This window comes from Panthera onca, chromosome A1 (genome assembly GCF_046562875.1).
Source record: "Panthera onca isolate mPanOnc1 chromosome A1, mPanOnc1 haplotype 2, whole genome shotgun sequence".
Taxonomy (NCBI): domain Eukaryota; kingdom Metazoa; phylum Chordata; class Mammalia; order Carnivora; family Felidae; genus Panthera; species Panthera onca.
The window spans coordinates 95,965,139-95,988,141 of NC_138339.1; the positions used below are offsets into that span (position 1 = coordinate 95,965,139).

The window sequence follows — 23,003 nt, forward strand, 5'->3', positions numbered from 1 at the left end:
CCGCCCGCCACTAGGGGAGGGGGGGAAAGGAAGGAAGGACGGACTGACGGACCTGCAGGCCGGACTAGCTCCCCACGAGGGCCCTCTCGGCCCCTGACCACCAGCCTTCCTGCCGCCTTCGCGGCTGCTGCTTCCTCTCCCGCCGCCCGTAGGGCCCCGCTGGGCCCTAGGGACGGGTCAGCGCCCCGGCCCCCGACGCCTTCCCGCGGCTCAGAGGCGGTGGCCGCCTCCCGCTCCCTCCCACGAACGGGGGGAGGGACCGCTCTCGCCCCCGGTTCTCCCCGCCTCCTCCCCCGCCCTCCGCAGCCCGCTCCGCCGCCGCGCTCTGCTCACGCGGGCGGCGCTGACCCGGGAACCAGCGCCTTCAGCTCCGCGAGCGGCCGGTGGAGGCGGAGGCAGCGGCGGGCTTCAGGCCGCCCGGGCCGGCGCTGCTCTGCCGAGCGGGAGCTCGAGGCCGGCGGAGGTGGGCGGTGATGGAAGCGTGAGGAGGCGGTGGCGGGCCCGGGGACTGTGAGGCGGCGTGTGGCGGCGGCGCGGAGCGTGAGAGGCGAGGAGCGCGGGTGGGGGCGCTGGAGCAGCGGCTCTCCCGCGGCTTCGAGCCCCGCTCCCCTGCCCGCGACGCGGGATTAGCCGCCCGCCCGTCGACCCTTCAGCTCAGTCCAACGCCGCTGCTCGGCCCGCCCTCGCGCTGGGAGCGGGTGCCGGGGGCAGCGTGGGGCTTGGCTCTCTGATTCATTCATTCGCCGCCGCCGGCAGCCTCAGACCTGCGGTGCTCCGAAGAGAGGAGGGAAGACGGGCAGCCGCGAATGAAGGGCCGGGCGCCAGCAGGGCTCCATTGTGCTCGGCGGCGCGAGGCGGGAAGGGGCTGAGGGAGGTGGGATCGGGCCCCCTCCCCCTGCTCCCCGGCGTGCGCTGCGCCCCCAGCCTGCTGCCAGCCTGGAAATGGCTCCGTTTATTCTCCTCGGGAGAATGAATCGATCCTGCCCAGTCTTCTCTTCCTCCTCCCCACCTCCTCTCTGCTCCGAGTCTTAGGAGGGGAAACATTTAAAAGACAGATTCCAATGTGGAGTGCCGTGCACATCGCGAGCTGTTGGGTTTGCACTTCGAGGAGATTTTTCTATCTAGCTTTTTCTAACGTGAGCGCAGGGAAGCAGTGGCATGACTGCTTTTAGGATTTTTATTTTCTCGTAGGGATCTCTGTAAAGTGCACGTCGCATTGGGTTACATGCTCCACCCCCAAGGGAACTGGTGTGGTGGAGAAATTTGAACCCGCAGCCTTAGTAGCACCAAAAGGCCGAGTTACCTGGCTCTCCCCGAGTGTCTAGGAGGACATGAGCGAAATGACCACCGAACTCATTTTTTATAGGACTCGGTGAAGCTGGATTCTGCGTTTCCGACAGACACGTAGACTCATTTTGTGGAATAGAGTTGACCGCTGTCTCCTCCGCGCAGCATTTTAACTCTAATAAGCAAATGCCACCTCTGCTTGAACGTTTTGGTATTTACGAGAGAGAAATCCTTTTACCTAAGGGAACTAATTGAATTGTCAAGCACCACTGAAATACCTCCAGAAAAGGATCTCGGGGGGTGGAAAAGCAACTGCGAAATAGCAGACGGAGAAATTCCTTTGGAAGTTATTCTGTAGCAGAAGAGCAGAAACTTCAGAGCAAGTTCTCATTGGGCAAAATGGGGTAAGGACTTTTGTGCCTAACATAGCTTTGAATCTGTTTATGTGTGTTGTTGAGCGATGGTGGTGATTGTGTTTTATGTTTTCAAACAAATTTGCCACCTTGCTAAGCTGGTCGTACATTAAAAATACGGGTTTGTTAACCTGTTAATAAGATATTTTTATAGAGTGACCCCGGAGGCCATAACGAGGGAACATATATACATAATTTTTTTTAATTTTTGATAATTTGTAACCAGAATAGAGTTCGATTAGTAATATTTAAGAAGACAGCATCTTCTGCCCTTTTACTGGTCAGCCTGCTGCATCCGTTTGTAATTAAAATCATACTGTCTTAGGTTTTGTTGCCAGGGTCTTTGAGAGAAAAGTACTGCGTTCTCTCAGTGCTTTGAGAATAATCAGTTGCACAAAGGAACAATTGTAAAGTAATGAGTGGTTGGACTTTAGTCCTTGAAAATGATCCAGTGTAAATGATTGCCTCCACTGTGCCCTCTGTTTTGCCCTTGAATATCCAAAGCTAACATGTAGAATTGATTTATTGGGGCATTAAAATGAAAATCTGAAATTCTTACCCATGTGGTGTCCACAGTGCCGGTGCACTTAGTAGATCAGAGCTTCAAAGGAAAAATCTTTTTGTTGAAAGAACTTGTTCGCTTTTTCTGTTTTTTGCTCTAAAGCTCAGGTTTTCAGTTGATGTTAACAGTGTCAGATCCACACCTTCTTTCAGTACCAATGTCAACCAACAGTGTGTTTTCCAGCCTTTCATTAACTCTTCACACAGTAACTTGATAACATGACTCTTTGTAATGTAAGTCAGAAATATATTAATGGAGTAATGATGAAGTCATGTCATTGACAGATTGTCCATGCTTTTTGTCAAAGAGGAACTTCGAGAATTTTCCTTCTCTCTGTGGTTGAACAAACCCAGCTCAAGTGTAGTTAAGAGACAGGAATCGAAAGAATAGACCAAAATTTATTGTGACAGTTTAGGGGTATGTACACCTAAACTTTATTTTTTGAAATTTTGAAAGTTCTTAGATAGTACTATTTGTTGTTGTTGTTGGGAGTTAGAATTTGAAGTTTATTAACTTGAACAAGTTTGAAAATGTAGAACATGTGTTGTAGGGAGTTCTTTCTTCATCAGGAATTAATGAGAGTGATAATTGTTTTTAAAACTTGAGTGACAAGTGATGAGAATATATATAACTTGGATGATTTGAGGTAGAGCTAAGCAATTAAAATACCTTATTCTATTTTAGTACTGCTATTCGTAACTTGGTAATCTGAGGCAAATTACTTAACCTCTGTGGACTCTTATTATCTGTAAAATGAAGGACTTAGATGATAAGTTTTAACGTTTTTTTCCAGTCTGTAAAAATGAATTATTTTCATTTTCTCCTGTAGTATTTTAATTACTAGCTGGTTTCTTGAAGTAGATCTTTCAGATGGAGACATTATTCTCTCAAGCAGGTTTTAAATATCAGCTAGAAAATAATGGCATTTAAAACTGGGATGAAATGCACCAATTTTAATAAGAGAAAATGCAGAAAAATACTGCTATTTAAAACCTTTGAAATATGGCTTCCTTGAGAATCTGCAGCTCTTGTGTCTAAAACATGTCAGAAGAAAAAAAAAAATCAAGTGACAATTTTTCATGTTGAAGGCTGCATTCTCTAGACTGTAGAGTGGTAGCATCATGGAAGAAAATCGGGTTTTCCACAATCTTTAAGCTGCATGAATGCTTACCTTTTTACCAAGAGAAGTTTGGGATGAACTTCCTACCAAACAGGCTGGTATTTAAACTATTAAAATAAGCCCCCCCTCCCAACATGACACACATTTTTGATAATTCAGTGTAATTACATTTGCTTATAAACTGATTTATTTGTCCTTTTCCCAATAAAGTTTTAGAAGTAGACTGGAGAGGAAAAGGAGTGTTTCTGGCATTAGTTTTCTGAAAATCTGTGTAGGGCTATGATTATTTCCCATGGATAGTGATCTGTTCCATCTGAGTTGTCAAGAGAGGATGGACAGGTAGAAGAGAAGAGCATAGAAGAGGCATTTGTGGAAGTTTCCACACTTGGTAGGTGTCAATATCCGTTAAGTGTTTGTGGAATAGGTATAGTCTCCTGTATCTATTTAAACCAAAAGGAAATGGAGTTTTAAATGGCCTTTAAAGTTTTCTCTGGGGTAATCCAAAATTACCTTACTTTGACAGGTATATAAAATTTAATACTGTCGTGAAGAGTTTCACCATCTTATGAACATATTTTTGAATGTTAGTTTTTAATAAGAATTTTTCTTTGCCTCAATTATGGCTATAATCCAAGTCTAGGGGCAAAGTTTAAGCAGAAAGAATTATTTTTAGTTTTTTTATTTTTATTTTTTTTAATGTTTATTTATTTCTGAGACAGAGAGAGAGCATGAGTGGGGGAGGGACAGAGAGAAAGGGAGACACAGAGTCGGAAGCAGGCTCCAGGCTCTGAGCCGTCAGTACAGAGCCCGATGCGGGACTCGAACCCACGAACCGTGAGATCCTGACCTGAGCCAAAGTTGGATGCTCAACTGACTGAGCCACCCAGGCGCCCCTGAATTATTTTTAGTTTTAAACAAAATGGGTGATTAGGCAGAAAACAAACTTGGCTCCTATAATAGTAGTTTGTGAACCACTGTGGAAATGGAAAAAGAACAGCTGAAAATGACAGTTGCCAGAGTCTTTCAAAATATCTTGGATGCTGCCCGAACTGTTTTTAATTACAGTGAAGGCAGTTGAAGAATTGGTTTGTGAAATAGGTGCATCAGACCCCTAAAAAGTAGAGCATTCGTGTGTGTAAGATAAAGTCTGGAAAAAGCTTCAAAGCTCCAGTGAGGAGCGCCTGTTAGGTCCAGCCCCCAAGTCATCCTCCAAGTAGTATCTCCTAATGAGAGCAGTGAGTCAGTAGCTATTTCAGAACCATTAGAGGAAGCAATAGAAATTAAGGAACTTCAACAAGTTATTTCATGCCACCTTTTGTTTTGCTTAGCTCATATTGACAACTTAGTGCCATCAACAAGGGAATAGAGAACCTCCCCACCGCCCCATTTAAAGTTATTTATAAAAATGTGATTCTCCGTGCTAATAAGGTCTGATAGTGCTATTCTGATTTGTCTCACCTGCTTCTGGGAACTTCTGGAAACCATCTTCTCTGCCTTTCCCCACATAACTTCCTGGAAGCATGAAAGTGGGTGCTGCTGATTGCAGCCCGAAGAGTCCTTTCTTGGCTTAGAGAGGAAGCTGACCCCTCTTTCTCCCTCAGGCTACTGGGTTCTGCTCTCTGGGTGCCCAGGCAAAAACGTGGAAGTTTTGATCCAGCAGTGCAACATGAATGGGCTTGGTTGGAAAGGCAATCGCTCAATCATTACTAACATCTGAGAAGTTAGATGCATGTCCTTAATTGTATATTGGTTCATCTTACTAATTGTGAATCCCTAACATGTGGCATGTTCGGCAGCCCAGTGTTGGTGATACGGAAACTAATGTGCTCCTTCCCTCAGAGAGTTTATAGTTTAGAAGTTAGGAAGACAGTCAAATTAGAAAGTACAGTGAAATGTCTAAGGGGCCCTGATGTAGGGCATCTTAGGGACACAAAATATGTGTGCGTGTAGCATTAGCTGCTGAGGGAAGGATAAAAAAGCTATTGTAGAGGTGTAAATAGCTATTAAATAATGAAAGAGAACAGGTGTGCCTTATAGACAATTGAGAAGGCATTCAAGGCAGAAGGAACAGTGTGATTGACAGTACTGAGACCAGGAACTGCAAAAAAGTTTGGCTTCACAAACTCAGCTCTGTGGAGTATGGTAAGAGATAGGCCCAGAGTCTTATGCAGGGGCCAGGTTAGAAGGCCTTGTAGACCAAACAAAAGCCGGTGTATTTCAAGGTTTTTTGGGGCATTGACCCATTATAGTAAGATACGCATTTTTACCTCACCACCTAGTGCACACATATTATAAATGATAAAATGTCACAAAATAATGCCCTTTGTGTGATGCATTGTCGTATTTTCTAGTTTTAAGAGAGAATGACATTTGAGATCCAGTAAGTTGATACAACAACCCAGTGATGATAACTGGTAATTTGAAAAACACTGCTCTTGGCTATGGGAAGCACTAAAGGATTTAAAGCAGAGTAGTTACATGAAGGGTCGGGTAAGTAGGATGAAAAATTAGTTTTAAAAACCATTGAAATTTTGGTTTTGTTTGTTAGGTCCTGTGGAAACACTAAGCTGGAGCAATGAACCCTAGCTAGTAGGGGAAGTGGATGGCTGAACAGGGCCTAGAAAATTCCAGGGTGAGGGGAGAGGAGGGATGATGATGAGTTGTATGCAGTTGTCTCAGTGGGACTTTTTCAGGATTAGGGCCTTTCGTGTGCAGGGGTAAAAATATAGGAAATGGCATGATATGTTTGTTCTTTGCTGAGCTGCTCATTCAGATGGGCCTTGAAATCTTGAGTGTAGAAGTTTAAAAAGGACTTTCTAGCTAACATACAAATTGCATGGAAGAGTGAGAACATGTTCCCCCAAGCAAGTAATTAAAGAATATTTGGAATTGTCAGTGATATTTGCCTTATAAGCAGATAGATGTTTCCTCCCCCTCCAGTTTATTAAAACATAATTGACATATAGCATTGTATTACTTTAAGGCCCACAATGTAATGATTCAACACATATACACTGTGCAATGATTATTGCACAGCAGGTATACTGTGCAATGATTACCATAGTAAGGTTAAGTTAACATCCTTCGTCTTATATACTTACAGATTTCTGATGAGAAATATCATCAGAATAGGTTTATTTTTTAATATATTAATGGCATAATCCCCCCCCCCCCCCAACTCTCATTAAAATTTGAAAGAACTCATTTTTTTGTTAGGTATTTTTCAAGGTAACATATACATAGACAAGATGACCCTGGCTCTTTCAGATGTCCTTTTCCCTCCATCTAAACCTATTGTTCCTTATAGTCAAGACTTTTAACTGATTATTTTTTGTTCTGATTTCGTTTTATCCTTGTGACTTCATTCCTTTTTCTCTTGTCCAAGGGGCAGGTATAATCACATGGACTTTCAGGGTCTCTCCCCTGGCCCCAGTGCATTTACCCTCTTGAAAGTGCTGGAAAAAATTTAAGGCCATTCCTACTCCTGTCTCCCTAAACTACTCCTGCAGTTTCCCCCCTACTTCCCAGCTTCAGTTTGCTTCAGTGTCCGATTGGCAGTGCCCATCTGAGTGCCTACCCTCCCCAACGCACCCCCCCCCCCCCCCCCCCCCGCAACCAAAAAAAATTGGAGGAGGAGGACTTTGCTTTTCTGGATTTGGTGGTAATGGGATGGGAAGGCCATCCACTCTGGACTGAAAAGTAGCAACATCTCTATGTGGGATAACAGTGTGTGTTATGCCAAAATGAATATCATTTTTTAGATTTACAAATAAGATATTTTATAATGTCTTTTTAAAAAATTATATCCTATTCTACAGTTTTAAAAACGAAAAAAAAAAACCTTTTTGAATGGTTATGTATTTAGCATGGCAGAAATTGAGAAGAGGGGAATCAAGATTATGGTACTTGAATATTTAGACAAAGCAATTAGTGGGAATGTATAAACTAGTGAGGGTTGGTTACTTTAAGTTTAATCTGCATAAATTAATTTTAGGGAGGAGCAAATACTAGAGGTGGAATTATTTGGGAAACAGAATGGATGTAGTATATGATGTTCTTGGCTCTGACCTGAGGTTTTTATAAGAACTAAAGTAGTGATTATGAGGGATGTCTGGGTGGCTCAGTAGGTTAAACGTCCAACATCAACTCAAGTCATGACCTCACAGTTGGTGGGTTTGAGCTTTGAGTCCGTCTCTGTGCTGACAGCTCAGAGCCTGGAGCCTGCTTTGGATTCTGTGTCTCCCTCCCTCTTTCTCTCTGCCCCTCTCCCCCTTGTGTGCTCTCTTTCTCAAAAATAAATAAACATTAAAAAAAAAATAAAGTAGTGATTATGAGTAGCATGTTAAGATGTGATTATGTAATTCTCAAAAACAAGGTGTGTTATGTCATTTTGATTAGTTATATTATGTAGACGTTAATCCTTTTTAAAAACATCCTTATTAATCCTATTTTTATTTAGTTCACTTGTAACTTTCTTTTCTTTTTTTTTTTTTTTTTGATTTCCTGTCTCTAGAACAGAATTACTAAACTTTGACCACAAACTTACACATCTGTCATGAGCAAACAAGTGTACACAAAAACAATCCTTTTCAAAATATATATACATAAAGGAAGTGTTTAGGGGAGCTCTTTGGTTCAGCAAAGTTTATTAATTTAATAATTTTGAAATGAAGTCACAATGTACATCAGACTAGTGTGACTTTTCTTTTTTGGGATTAAAGGATTCTGAAAGTTGGTTTAGGCTAATTACCTGAAACATTATTCATGCAATTAAAGGATTGAACAAAGAAACTGTCTTTATAAATAATTTGTAAACTTAGTTTAGTTTTAAGTGATCAAATGTCTCAGTGAAAAAATGATTGAATCTCAAAAGGTCTAACCTCCTTGCTGCCGTATGATTTTTATTTTGTTCAGACCTCTGGTGTTTAGTTGAAATACTTATTTTTACTTAACTGGATTGTTACATTATTTAGAATTCAACTCACTGGACAAAAGAGTAAGGGAAATGAGTTACAAATATTTAATTTTTCCTGATAGAAATTTTAAGTGACTTAAGACTTTTTTGAAACGTGTGTGTGTGTGTGTATGTATATATTTGTAATGTTTATTTTGAGAGAGAGAGAGAGGGAATGGACGTGGGTGGGGAAGAGGCAGATTGAGAGAGAGAGTGACAGAATCCCAAGCAGGCTCCACTCTCAGTGCTGGAGCCTGACAACAGGGCTCAGTCCCATGACTGTGAGGTCATGACCTGATCCAAAATCAAGAGTCAGATGTTCAACCGACTGAGCTACCCAGGTGCCCCTGTATATAAGATGTTTTAAATAGATTTATATCTCAATTAGTAAAGATTATCTTTAGTTGAAGGAAATGTGCAATTTTTTGTTTGTGTTGCATCTTTGTAATGCCTTGTGATCTGTGGCTTATACAGTAAATTGACCCTGTTTTATAAGATTCATTATGTTCTTGTAATAAGTGAGATTTTCCTAGAGATTTTCCTCTGTTAAGTATTGAAAAATTGAGTGCTTTTGGGGCATTGTAAGATTTCGGACTCATTAAGTATCTTCATTTCAAAAGAATCTCCATGTAATAAGCAGTGTTTATATAGATTTTAGCCTGTCTACAAAGAATTGAGATAAAATTTCCAAATCTTACTGACCAGGCATTGCAGGAGTAGGTAAACTTTTTAAAAGCTGATCATTCAGTGGTCTTCAACCTGTAAATAAAAGCATATAGTTAAAATCCTAGTTTTTATAGCATACCTCCATATTCCATAAAATTAGGACATTTCACTATCACTCTCTGTTAAAAGAAGCAGATTTATCAGTGAACTTCTGCTCTTAATTGTAGCCTGATTCTCCTTTTCCCATCCATCATAAATAGTACACCTTTGGTCATTTCTGTGCTCCCTAATATCTGAGTAAAAGAGATGAGATTGGTAAGAATCAATGCTGCTTGTGTTAAGCAATATTTTTCAGAGGAGAAGTTGAAATTATGGACATGGGTATATATACTGTCTTTTTCATCCACTTGTATCAGTAGATCTCTCAACAACTTGGGTTTGAGCTGCGTGAGTCCACTTACAGACAGATTTTTTTATATAAATACAGTGCAGTATTATACATGTATTTTCTCTTAAGATTTTCTTTTTTTTTAGGTTCATTTCTTTTATTTTGAGAGAGAGTGCGAGCCGGGGGTGGGGAGGTCAGAGAGAGAGGGACAGTATGAGAATCCCAGGCAGGCTTCACACTGTCAGCGTGGGAGCCCGACGTGGGGCTCAAACTCATGCACTGTGAGAGGATGATCTGAGCTGAAATCAAGAGTTGGATGCTTAACTGACTGAACCACCCACCTGCCCCTTCCTTATGATTTTCTTAATAACGTTTTCTTTCCCTCTCTTCACTGAAAGAAATAGTATATAATATACAAAGTGTGTTAATTGACTGTTGATGTTATCAGTAAGGCTTCCAGTCAACAGTAGGTTATTAGTAACGTGTTAGGGGAGTCAGAAGTTATAAGTGAATTTTTCACCGTTGAGGGAATCGGCGCTCCTAACCCACATTGTCAAGGGTCAACTAACTGTATTTCATTTATTTTCCCATCTTGTTTTAAAAAGTTTTTAAAGGGGCGCCTGGGTGGTTCAGTCGGTTAAGCGTCTGACTTTGGCTCGGGTCACGATCTTGCGGTTCGCGAGTTCAAGCCCCGAGTCGAGCTCTGTGCTGACAGCTCGGAGCTTGGAGCCTGCTTCACATTCTGTGTCTCCCTCTCTCTCTGCCCCTTTCCTGCTCATGCTCTCTCTCTGTCTCAAAAATAAATAAACATTAAAAAAATAAAAAAAAAAGTTTTTAAAAACCTCACTTCACTGTTAAGTACAGTTTAGAATTAATTTTACAGGGACATCTTTCTAGTGACCTTGCAAAGGAAAAAAACAAAAACAAATATTCTTTCTCATGAGGTTCCCCCTTCACTAATGGATTGTGAACCCAAAATGGCTTTTGTGTAGCTAAAAGAATTTTAAATAGGTAGAACTAACATTTGACTTAGTTAAGCACTGAATTTCACTTATATATAACTGTCTTGTCTCTTTTAAGGTAGGCCACTGGAGGAAGGCAAAAAGTTCCTCTTTTCTTTCTTGTATGAGAAAATAAAATTATTTATAAAATACAAAAATTTACCAATTGAGTCAATCTTTTCCCTTCATAATAAAATTTACCTTTATACTTATGCTAGCTTTCAAAAAATCACCTTAATCTCTTAATAGCTACTATTAGCTTTAAAAAACAAAAGGTTTGTTTTATAGATATTTTCTTTTAGTGTTCTTCCATAAAACATGAAACATTTTCATGTTATCTTTGAGGGTTTGGCGCTAGTTCCTCAAGGCAGAGAGCAGTTGTAAGAATTGAGAACTTTGTATAAAATTACCAAGTAAGAGTTAGACAGAAATTAAACACAAACAACTGCCAAGGGACCACAGATACCAAAGCAGCTTTCATTACTTTCTTTTTAAGTCATGTTTATCATGTCATGTGTATTGGCACATCTGGATCCGTGTGTCAGAGTCCAGAGGGCTGTAGACAAGAGTCCATGACTTCCTCCCTCCCCTTAACCCATAGAAGGGAGGAAATTTGTTCGTGTATATTTTTGTTTTTGTTTTGAAAGAGAGCATGCACACATGCTCAGGGGAGGGACAGAGAAAGAATCTTAAGTCAGTCACCGGCGGGCTCCATTTCCCGACCCATGAGATCATGACTTGAGCTGAAATCAGGAGTCAGACATTTAACCAGCACCCCATGTCCCTGTGTTTAATAGGAGAGCCTTACTAGAAATGTGCTGAGAGCCACAGCTCTGGTACATATGTCTTGTGAGTGCTATATATTGTGTTTGCTAACCGTCTAGTTCATGGTATAGCATGCAAGTGCAATGTAAGTTGAAAGGATCTGGGGAAAATTAGAATCCTTTTTCCATATACAGAAAATCCGGATTCCTAATAGCAATTAGGTATATAGTTGGATGTACCAGTTATTTTTCTGATCATTTTTCTAGGTAAATTGTTGGTTCTTTTTACTTTTACCTTTAAGCATGCCTCAATCTTACTTTATTGTCTTTCTGTTTTCATTTAAGCATTTATAAGAAGTTCAGGAGAGCTATTCTGAATAAGGCTTTTTTTGTGAGTTACAATTTTCTGCCCTAGTTATTTTCAGTTTCCCCCATTAGGCTCTTAATAAGTCTCTAAGAAAGTATCTTAAGTGGATTTGACTATAAGAGAACTCCAAGTGCTCATGTTAGAAAATTTCTGTCAGTCTTCACAGAAGGTAAGTCTGTACATTACTAAACATATAGGACAATTACTTTGAACCTCTCAAAATATTTGAGTGTGCTTAGCCTATCCCTTTATCTTTATATGCTTCCCTTTTGCAAAACTGCCATTTTCTCTCCTGGGTTGTTAGGAATCTCTGTCACGTGGATTTTAACATTAAAATTCATGTGCTTTGCGTAATCGCCCTGCCAGCTCCCAAGATGTTTACAGAATGAGGATTCTACCTACTCTTGTTTACTCAGTACTGCCAGGGATCTGTATACGTTCAGCTGAATGGGAATACTCCCAAGCCATCCTTAAACCCATCTTTCTGTTGATTTAAAACAAACTATTCTAGATCTCGCAGGCTGCCTTACTCAACTGATAATATATAGAATTTTAGTTGTCTAATTTTCATTGTTGCTTTCATTGAATACTCTATGAATGCTGAATTGATACTTCTATTAGTGTGGGGAAAAGAAAAAGGCATTAATGAGAATATTACTATTTGGTTTTATTTGGTGACATACTAGTATATTCTGAGTCATTAATATATAATTGGTGGTTAAACTGTAGGCTATGTGTATGGTAGGAAGCCAGCCTGAAGAATGTTTTCAAAGATGATACAGTGGTCAGTTAGAAACCAGGATGCCAAATTGTATATTCTCTGTGGCCTCATCTATATAAAATACATTCTGTATATACATAAAAATACTTGAAGAAAATTCCTTAAAGTGCTACCATGTTTATTTTGGGGAGGTATGATTGTGAATTTTTTAATTTTTTTTTTTAGTTTTTCTGAATCTTTTAGCTTTTTCTGTGAAGGATCTGTTTTTATATTTTTTTAAGTGTTCATTTATTTATTTTGAGAGAGAGAAAAAGAGTCCCAAGCAGGCTCTGTGCTCACAGCAGTTGCGGGTCTTAATTCCACAAAATGTGAGATCATGACCCGAGCCAAAATCAAGAGTTGGACACTTAGCCAACTGAGCTACCCAAGCCCCCTGAATATATTAAGTTTTTAGAACTTCTCTTGGGTTATTAGGGTGAGGGCTGTTTAAAAAATGATAATATCTACAGTACAAATTATCAGAATCGGTCACTGTTCTTACATATACTTAGGTGTTTAACCCAGTTTTAGCTTACCCTTATTTCATTTGTCTTTAAACAATTGATTAAGGAACTAGTTACGCTAATAGCAACAATTGTTTTTTGTTTTTCAGTGTAAAGAGTTTTCGGAGTGTTAGTACTTATCTACACCTTGTGTGGGTAAGGAGAGAGAGCTCAAAGGGAGTTGTGACTTACAGGAGGTTATGCCGCCATGAAATGGCAGAGTGTGTCCCAGCTCCTCCAGCTCCTCAGGCTCCTATCATTACTTCGGAGCATCCTAAATCGATGCTCACCTACGTCGTGACTCATTTAGAGAGAGGTTTCTAACCCCTCATAGTTAAAAGAAGCATTCTAATTTAGTGGAAGCTTGGTATCTTAGTGATGAGTTCATTAAATGTATCTTGTTTTCCTTGTAGATGGTATGGAAAGAAACTGCATTCTAATTTTAGTGTAATTAAATCTCTGCTCATGCATTAAATTTTGAATTCATTGAAGTGTTTCTCAGAAATGATTTGATGTTATTACATGTCCATGGTTTATATAAAGTTTCCAAAGTTCACATTAAATTATAAATTCCATCAGTCAAAGCCCTGTTAGCCACCTCTGTAGTTACTGGGCAGATGAACCTTTGAAATACTTAGGGTCTACTTTTCTGAAGACTTCAGACCAGGAACAGAAATCTTGGGATGGTATGTTGAAACACCTTTCCTAGGGCTTAATGCTGGACCAGGAAACCTGTAAATGGATGGGTAATATATTGTACATGTTTGAATCATCATGAGACAGCTATAAGTTACTCACTTGCCTGGAATTTGTAAGAGAAGATTGGACCATATTGTATCCAGATTTTAAATTATTCATTATAAATTATTTTTTCTGGATGTCAAATTCAAATGCTGTCATTGGCTGGGCAGAAAAATATGTGAACATATGAGGTAGAAGGCAGTAGGGATTGATGAAGATTGTGGGAAAGTGAATAGAACACATCCTGCCTAAAGTCGTTCATATCCAATTTCTTCTAAAAACCTTCTGGTGAGAGAAACACATCTGAAGCCTAATACATTAGTTATTTAGCAAACATTTTTTTAAGCTTCTGCCAGGTGCTAGTGACTAATCTAGGAAATCTTTGGAAATGCTTTACCTCTTGACCAAAGAAGGAAGACCAGAATGTAGTAGGGCACTGGCAAAAATTGACATTAGATGAGTGGTTCTTAATTTTGAACCTGTATCAGGATCACCCAGAGGGCTTGTTAAAATCTGAGATTCCTGGGCTTCACCCCCAGTTTTTGATTCAGTGAGTCTGGGAGTGAGTTTCACAAATTTGCTGTTCTAACAAACTCCCAGGTGATGCTGATGCTGCTGGTCCTAGGACCTTGCTTGGAGAGTCGTTGTATTTGCTAAATGAAGCTGACACATGTGAGAAACTTTGTAGCCATATGAAAACTCAATTCTTGAAGCTTTTGGTTTTTTTTCTTTGCAGTTTGCAAAAATTAAAATTCTGAACTGAGGGGAAATCCTTGATTGAGCCTCTCCTCTATTTTTTTATTAGCTAAAAGATCCAGGACAACTTGAAACTGCTCTCTATCTCTTTAAACCTGCTTACTTTCAGCAGTACTGACCAGTTACGTGTCTTTCTTATTCAGAGTTAATCCTGCTTTCTGGTATTACTAAATGTATTATTTCTAAAATTACTTGAGCCTGCTTTGACTCCTGAAGTTTTTGCATTTGGAGTATTATTTCCTTTGAAGTTGTGTATTCTGCTTAGATACCCTTCAGTTTGTCCACATGCCATAGTTTTACATTTCTATTGCTGTGTGACAAATTACCACAATTTTAGTGGCTTAAAACAATGTACATTTGTCTCACAGTTTCTGTGAGTCAGGAGTAATTGGATCTTCTCAGGGTGTCATGAGACAGCAGTCAAGGTGGCAGGAACTAGACACATTATGGATCTACATTATCTTTAAAGCTCATGTGGTTTTTGAGTCAATTTGTTGCCTTGCAGATGTAGAACTCAGAATCAGAAGCTGTGTCTTTGAGGCCAGGAGGAAGAACCCCTTTCCAGTCCTTCAACTTCTTTTAAAGGACTCACCCAAATAAGTGAGGGTCCTAAGATAACCTCCCTTTTGATTAACTGAAAGTCAAGTGATGAGTGACCCTATCACCTCTGTGATACCCCATCCTATTCAACCCTTTTACCACACTCAAGGTGAAAGTTTTAGGCAGAAAGCATCCGCCAGGGGGCAATAATCTTGGGGCCATCTTAGAGTTCTTCCAGCCACACCGTATCATGTATGGATGGATGTTAACCAAATGGTCAAATGCCTCTATGTCCATTCCAAGTTTTTTTTATTTTTTATTTTTATTTTTAAAAATTTTTAAATGTTTATTTTTTAGGGAGAAAGAGTGTGAATGGAGGGAGGGACAGAGAGAGAGGGAGACACAGAATCTGAAGCATGCTCTAGGCTCTGAGCTGTCAGTTCAGAGCCTGACATGGGCTCGAACCCATGAACCATGAGATCATGACCTGAGCCGAAGTCGGAGGCTTAACTGACTGAGCCACCCAGGGGCCCTGTTTCCAAGTTATTTTTTAAACTAAAAAAAAAAAATCTATAGCCCTCTGTACTCCTGATGCAATATGGACTAGGTACTCTTTAGGCATACTATGTAGTTCTCATCCTAAACCTTCCTCTCTCTTTATGCCCATTTATTTACTTATTTGCACTGTATCTCCCGGACATTGTTTTCTTTCTTGGTTTTACTGAAGCTCGTTTTCCTGTAGTACCTGAAAATGGCTCAGTGGGAGATGAATTTTGAGCCATAGTATATGTGAAAGTGTCTCCTCTGCCTCCTCCTTTTATAATTGAGTCTATATCTCTAGATACAGTGTGAGGGCTTTTTTTGTTTGTATGTTTTCTTTTTCTTTTTCTTTTCTTTTTTTTTTTTTTTTTTTTTTTTTTTTTTACCATTTTGCTGTTTAAGTCTCTGTTGGGCCATTTCAATCCGGTTAGTTTCCCTAAATTTGGGAGATTTTCTTCTGCTAAAAAAATTTACCTGTACATTTTGTCTTCTCTTTATGAATTGTCCATTGGTTGGATGGTGGACTTCCTTTTTGTCTTTTCTACCATTTTTTCCCCCTTTTAATCTGCCTTCTGAGGAAGTTTCCTTGACTTCCAGCTTCTAACACTTCTTTTTTTTTTTTAAGTTTATTTTTATTTATTTTGAGAAAGACCTAGAGAGCAAGCTAGAGAGGGGCAGAGGGAGAGGGAGAGAATTCCAAGCAGGCTCCACACTGTCAGTACAGAGCTGTACACAGCGCTTGAACTCATGAACCCTGAGATCATGACCTGAGCTGAAATCATGACCTGGATTTTTAATTTCCATATAAATTTTAATTTGCAAACCATCTTTTTCAGTATCTTATTTGAGGAATTTTATAGTGTTTTATAGTTTTGTTTTCTGTTTCCTAAATTACCTTTTTTTCTGTTCTTTTTGTTGTGTTTTGTTTAGTTTCTATCATGTTGGAAAGTTTCCTGAAATACCTGGTGATCCTCATCTATGTATTGGAGATATTGAAAAGCTGATTCAAAGCTCTTTGTGACTTAGTGAGTCATGTCATTAGTGAACTTCATGTTAAGCATTTAGGTGGTGGTCTTCTTGGGTGGTCCCCAAGTGTCAGTAAATAGTCTCTGTTGGGCCCTTTCAATCCGGTTAGTTTCCCTAAATTTGGGAGATTTTCTCTTTAAAAATTCTGAGATTGTTGTCTGAGATTGTTCACTTTATCTAGAGAATGATCTTCCACTATATATAACTCGTGGCATTCCTAGAGCAAGGTAAGTATTTTCTTCTCTATGTACCTATATACTGTATGTACCTGTATAATCTGAATACCACATAGGGGAGAGTTTTTGGAGGGCCATGGTTTAGTTTTCCGGCTTTCTTAAGAGAAAGTGTTAAGACACTCCTGTTTTAGGCCCCATCTTTGTCTCCTGCTCTTGGGCAAGGTTGTTGCTGGACTGTGGAGGGAGTGGGGACTCTTACTGCTTCGTTATTTAAATTTTCAATCAATTCCCAATTTTCATCCTATGCCTTACGCTCTGTTCTGTATCCCATTGCCTGTAAATCCCACAAGTTCATTTACTAGTTCCCTCTTTGCAGGCAATTTAGTTTCCTTGCCTTTGCCAAGTCAAGTACTATTCCTTCTTTTAAAATTACATCTTTCAAACCGTATTTGAATTACTTGTGCACTGGTGTCACTTCTGTTCTTTGGTGTTATGGGTTTATACCTTCTTTTCCCTTCACTTACATTTTAGTGGGATTTCAGAAAAGGAAGATAAATGTATGCAATTAATTTGCTATGTTTGACCAGAATCACTGAGCCTTAGCATTTTAATTTATATAAGTCGTTTTTTAGAATGTGTTGACACTGTTGGTGGTTAATTGATTAGAACTTGGTAAATGATAAAGTGTTGGCTTTCTAAAAATCTCTCGCTGTTACCAACACCTGAAAACTCAATGCATGATGCAAACACATCTCAAAATGGGAAAAGTTAAAATTGATCATCAGCCCAGACCTCAGCAAAACAAAGCACTTACTCTTTCAACTGTTTCAGGTAACTAAGGTGTTGCTGTGGTTTTTTTCATACCACTGTGCCTCTTGAGCACTGGTAACAAACATAACACACTTAATTTGTGTCATGAATCATGCTAGGCGCTGTCAGTACAAAGATGACTAGACAGCCATGTAAACAAGAAATTACATTACTGCTGTAATGTAATGCACGTGTCTCTGACCGAGAAGGCAGTGCCCACCTCTACCTGGGAAGGTCAAAAAAAGCTTCATATAGCAAGTTAGGTTTGTTTTGAGAGATGAGTTGATGGGGAGGGTGGTCAATGGGAAGTCAGAACATATGTGAGTGGATATTAGGACATTTCAGGCAGAGGGGTGGCATACGTAGAGCCTCACAGGTGACACATGCTAGTTAGAAAGTTACGGTAGGTGCACCTGGGTGGCTCAGTCCCTTAAGCGTCTGACTCTTGGTTTCAGCTCAGGTCATGATCTCACAGTTTTGTGGGTTCAAGCTCTGCGCTTACAGTGCAGAGCCTGGTTAGGATTCTCTGTCTCCCTCTCTCTGCCCCTCCCCAACTTGTGATGTCTATGGCTCTCTCAAAATAATAAACTTAAAAAAAAAAAAAAATTAAGGTAGTTTGGCCTAATTCATATACAGTATAAAAGTAGATTTGATTAAAAATTAGTCCAGGGTCATGTGATGACTATGTGCCATGAAGTACCCATATCAATAAAATATTTGAAGTAAATTCCTTCATATGTATCTAATTCTGTTCAAAGTTCTACTGTCTGTATATATATATTCATATAGATATATTCTAAAACACATAAAAACAGAAATGAAAGAGGAGAAAACTTTTTGTACCCCACTTTAGAGGCCGTCGCTTTAAGTAATGGTGAGCAAAGGAACAGTTTTAAGCCAATAGAGTTATTACTATACTTGTGTTTTATATTAACTACTCATATTGCAAGTTTTGGATTTGGGGGCTTGGGGGAGGGAAGTGTGTGTGAAAAATGGTTGGGGGTCTTGTAGACCCTCAAGTTTAATTGTGTAATAGGTTAGTTATAGCAGTTTAGTCAACAATAATGGCTGGCATTAAGATAGAGTAGAACTGGGGCTGAATTTAAAAGAGGTTTACCTACTAGTATTTATAGGAGTTAATGATGAACTGTGTAGGTATAGAGGGATAAGGAGATTGGCTTCGTCAGCAATTAGTTGAGGTAGGAAATGAGAAATTTGCTGTGAGGTGAAATGACAAATTAGGTAAAAGCTGATATATTTATGGTCATCCACATGGGAATGTCTTCCAGTTGGATATCCAGGTCTGGAGCTTAGGTAAAAAGGACTGGGCTGAGGATAGAGTTTTGGGAGTCAGTACAATACGTAAGTAATGGTTGAAAGTATGAATGTGGATGAGCTCATTCAGGATATTTATAGAAAAGAGCAGATGAAGCCTCTCTGAGGGAATAGTCATTTAAGGGACAGGCAAAGGAGCGGAGAAAACTGTCAGGCTAAAACAGTGAGAGAATAGTGCCAAAAAGCCAAGAAAAGGGAATTTTAAGAAATGAATAGCCAGGATCAAATGTAGCAGAAACACCAAAGGAAGCAAAAGTAGCTCTTAGACGGGGTAGGCAGTGGTCCTTTAATGACCTTACCATGAGAGGTTTGAGAAGGCTGAGATGGAAGCCAAAGTGCCACACGGTGATGGTGCTAATGGAATGGATAAGGAAGCAGAGACCAAAAGTGTAGACTTCTTTAAGAGCAAGCTTCTTTGAAATAGTGTAACTTCAGCAAGCTGCAGGGTTAGGAAATTTTTTTGGTTTTGCTTCAAAATAGGATTAAGCATTCTTTGAGGCCCTGGGAAAGGAGTTCATAGCTGGGGGTATTTGAAAATTAGAGTAGAGAGGGATAATTACTGAGGAAAGAGATGGGCGAGATTGCGATCTGAAGCACAGGTAGAGTAGTCAACCTCAGTAGGCTTATCTTCCACATGGACTGGAGGGGAGGCTGTAAGGAAGGAAATGACTAGATTAAGTTTGTAGGTTAAAGGGCAGGAGGTTGGGAAAGAGTTCCTTAGCTGGGGGACTTCATTTCCACAATTCATCAATTGATTCATTTAACAAACAAATATTTATTAAGTACTTGCTTTGTGTCTGGCACTATTCTATGTGTATGAGATACATCTATGAACAAAGAGCCCTGCCCTCATGGTAAATTCTAGAAAATGGTGAAAGACAAGGCCATCTGCTGAAAATGTAGAAAGTGAGGGCTGGTCAGAGCCTTGGGAAAAGAGGTGAAGAATGGGAGAGATTACCAACCATCAATAGCCAGGAGCTTGGAGGGCCCAAACTAGGGTAAAGCCATGAGTTGTTGAAGGAGTCAAAATCTAGTTTGTTGCTTTACCTGAGAAACAGAAAGCTGTGTGTTAGAAGGGTTTTCCTGGTCTCCATTCTGCTAAAAATGAAGCATGAAAGAGGTATGTTCAATTTTTATAGTGTTAAATTCAGAGTTACTTTAATATGCTACCTTTTCCCCCCTCAGCTGCCCTTTTCCTTCTTTAGAGAACATTCCATTGTTTTAGGAAACCAACCTAGTATTAAGTTTGCCAGAGCACCACCAATTTCTTAACAGTAGATGTCTTTTCTGTGGAAAACCTCCTGAACCCTTGTGGTGTGGGAAGTTTTGAAACTCTTCTGAGGTCTGGGATTACATTTAATATTTATCTTCTCATTTCTCACTTGTCCTGTACACATACCACCCACAACACACAGACACTCCTGGGGAACCAGAGTGTAGAGGTGATCTTTAAGTTTTTTTCCTCTTCTTTCACACCTGGGAAAGTCACAGAAGTCAGTTGATTGGTATAAGCACTTGAACATTCCTCAGCTTCCTACTAAGTCCTTAACTATTTTGGAAGCAGTTTTGCAGCTTTAACTTATCCTATCTCCCGTGATAAATATAAATATTTTTAGTTTTTTTGGGTAGGGTGGGCTTTTGTTCTCTTTCTAGTCCCTCAAAGTACCTGTACCCCTTTGCTGATTTTAATCTTATTATGACAGTTTTGGTAGAATTTTTTTTAAAGGGAATTTCCTGTTGAAGGGATTTAAATTTTTTTTTTTTTTCAACGTTTTTTATTTTATTTTTGGGACAGAGAGAGACAGAGCATGAACGGGGGAGGGGCAGAGAGAGAGGGAGACACAGAATCGGAAACAGGCTCCAGGCTCCGAGCCATCAGCCCAGAGCCTGACGCGGGGCTCGAACTCACGGACCGTGAGTCGCCTAACCGACTGCGCCACCCAGGCGCCCCTGAAGGGATTTGTCTCAACTAGTGAATTGAGCAGTATTTTTCTTTTTTATAGAATTTTATAGAATTAAGAGGCAGTTAAGAGAGGCTTGAAAATGAAATACATTTTTACTTTATCCTTTGTTGTGTAAGATGTAATTTCATCATCAAACTCTGATGGCACTGGTAGGATTTTTTAAAGTGTTTTTGTTTGTTTTTTTGGTTTTTTCTTTAAAAACCTTAGGAGATTTAGGCCACGGACGCTGTAGCTGTGGCAAAGCCTAGCCTGGCACAGTATGGCACAGTACAGGGTGGCTTAGTAGTCACATCAAGGTCTCTTGAGCCAGCTAGTGGCCTAATTTAAATTATTGATCTTCTTTAGCTCTGTGATCTTGGAGAAGTTACTTAAGTTTTGTAGGTCTCCATTTCCTCATCTATAAAATGGGGATAGAATTGTGAACATTAGAGGACAAAATACAAGCAAGTTTGTTGAAACAGTGGAGCACTTAACTACTCACTACATTGTGGTTATTGTTATTGTGGCTTTTATACAGTTACATTTCTGGTACTCAGCTGAATTTGTTTAACTTCTAAATAGGCAACATGAAAAAAATTAAGCTTTGGTACTACTAAAGGTCGAAAAATAAGTTTATGGAATTTATCCATCTTCTTATCAAATACCCATTAAAATCATCCCTCCCTTTCTATTTTATGTCCAAAGAAATTATCTGCTTAATGTTCTTTTTTTTTTTTTTTTTTTTTTTAAGTTTATTTATTTCGAGACAGAGAGAGTACAAGTTGGGGAGGAACAGAGAGAAAGGGAGAGAGAGAGAATCCCAAGCAGGCTCTGCACTGTTAGCGCAGAGCTCAATGTGGGGCTCCAACTCACAAACTGAGATCATGATCTGAGCTGAAATCAAGTCAGCGGCTTACCTGACTGAGCCACCCAGACAGCCTTATCTGTTTAATGTTCTAATTTCATTGACTGTCTTGAAATATTCTGATTTTGGGGGATCTTGATGGAATCATGAAAATACTACTCAGTAAGGAAGTTTGAAGTTTGAATATTGTATATGATAGAAATCACTGTAATAAATCTTATAAAATTAAAAAAGTCAAATTTAAGTAGTGCTGTTTTTATGATAACTATAGTTAGGCCATCTTACTGATCATCTTATTAAGTCTACAGAGAAGTATTTAAATATCTGATTTGGTCTTTTTTATTAAAGATTGTTCACCAATTATGGGATTCTTAAAATCAGATATTGTTAAGTTACTCAGATTAAAATTTAATATATGAAATTTTAAGTAGAAAAACCATCAAAAATAACACATGATCTATTTGTGAAAGATGTATAACAATGTAGAGAAAGGCTCCTGTTGAAAAGTTTGCAATATTTTGGTGTCATCAGATGGTAAATTCTGGTCTTTTTAGTTCACTACTTAGGATGTGTGATTTTTGGGCACTGTGGAGTGATTATCCCCTATGAAAATTCAAAAGAGACTGATACATAAACTAAGATGGCAACTTATTAGTTAATTATTTATTATAAGTCATTAAAAATACATCATCTGCCATAGAAAAAATGCCACAGTGGAAGCCAGATTGTAATCAGAAGTTTGCTTGATAAGTAAGGGTATTTTATTGGATATCCACTGCTACACCCCATGCATTGATCTCCATTTACCACTCAGATACATCAGGCCGCCTCTCGCCCAGAGAGTGCTAGAGGCACTGCCTAACCACCTCTCAGAAATCCTTGTTTCTAACTTACGTAGTTCTCTACTTTCCTCTTGTATCTTCTTGAAGACAAAGGGGAAGCACTTGGGGAGGTTTTGTGCTTAGTCATTAGCGTGATCATTCCTGCCTGAGTTTACAGCCTTATCTTGGTTGGATTTGAGAAGCTTAGATAGACTCCTAAATTTTTTAAATTTAAAGTCTGTATTATGGAAAGTTTTAAGTATATAAAAACATTAAGAGAATTGTATAATAACCCCCTGTCATCTTTCACTGTGGTTCAACAGTTAATATACATATGGCATATATTGTTTCATCTATACTGCCTGATCCTCTTAGTATTATTTTAAAGCAAGTCTAGACATCATATGGTTTTACCTGTAAAATTACATTTGGTTGATAAATTTCTTGAGTCTTTGAATCTATAATAGCCACCTTTCCTGCTGGCTATTTATCAAATATGTCATCTGGAAATCTTCCACATTCTGGATTGGCAGGCTATGTTCTCATAGTGTCATGTAACATGTTCCTCTGTTCTCTTATTACTGGTAAACTTACAATTAAATCTAGGTTTAAGTGGACTCAGTTTTGAATTTTTTTTCCCCCACAAGAATATGTTATAGGTAGTG

General features: G+C 39.3%; 1 protein-coding gene across 2 annotated transcripts in view; it reads left to right on the forward strand.

The window, feature by feature from the left end:
* The first annotated feature begins 1,555 nt into the window (after positions 1-1,555).
* The window catches only part of HOMER1 (homer scaffold protein 1), a 138,341-nt gene continuing 116,893 nt past the window's right edge, over positions 1,556-23,003 (forward strand). The window contains exon 1 of one of the 2 annotated variants that reach the window (XM_078448627.2): positions 1,556-1,691. In XM_078448627.2, coding sequence (XP_078304753.1) covers positions 1,687-1,691 — 5 coding nt within the window. In that variant the 5' untranslated portion in view covers positions 1,556-1,686. The remainder of the gene's footprint in view (positions 1,692-23,003) is intronic. The other variant, XM_078448626.2, reaches the window with a different exon arrangement.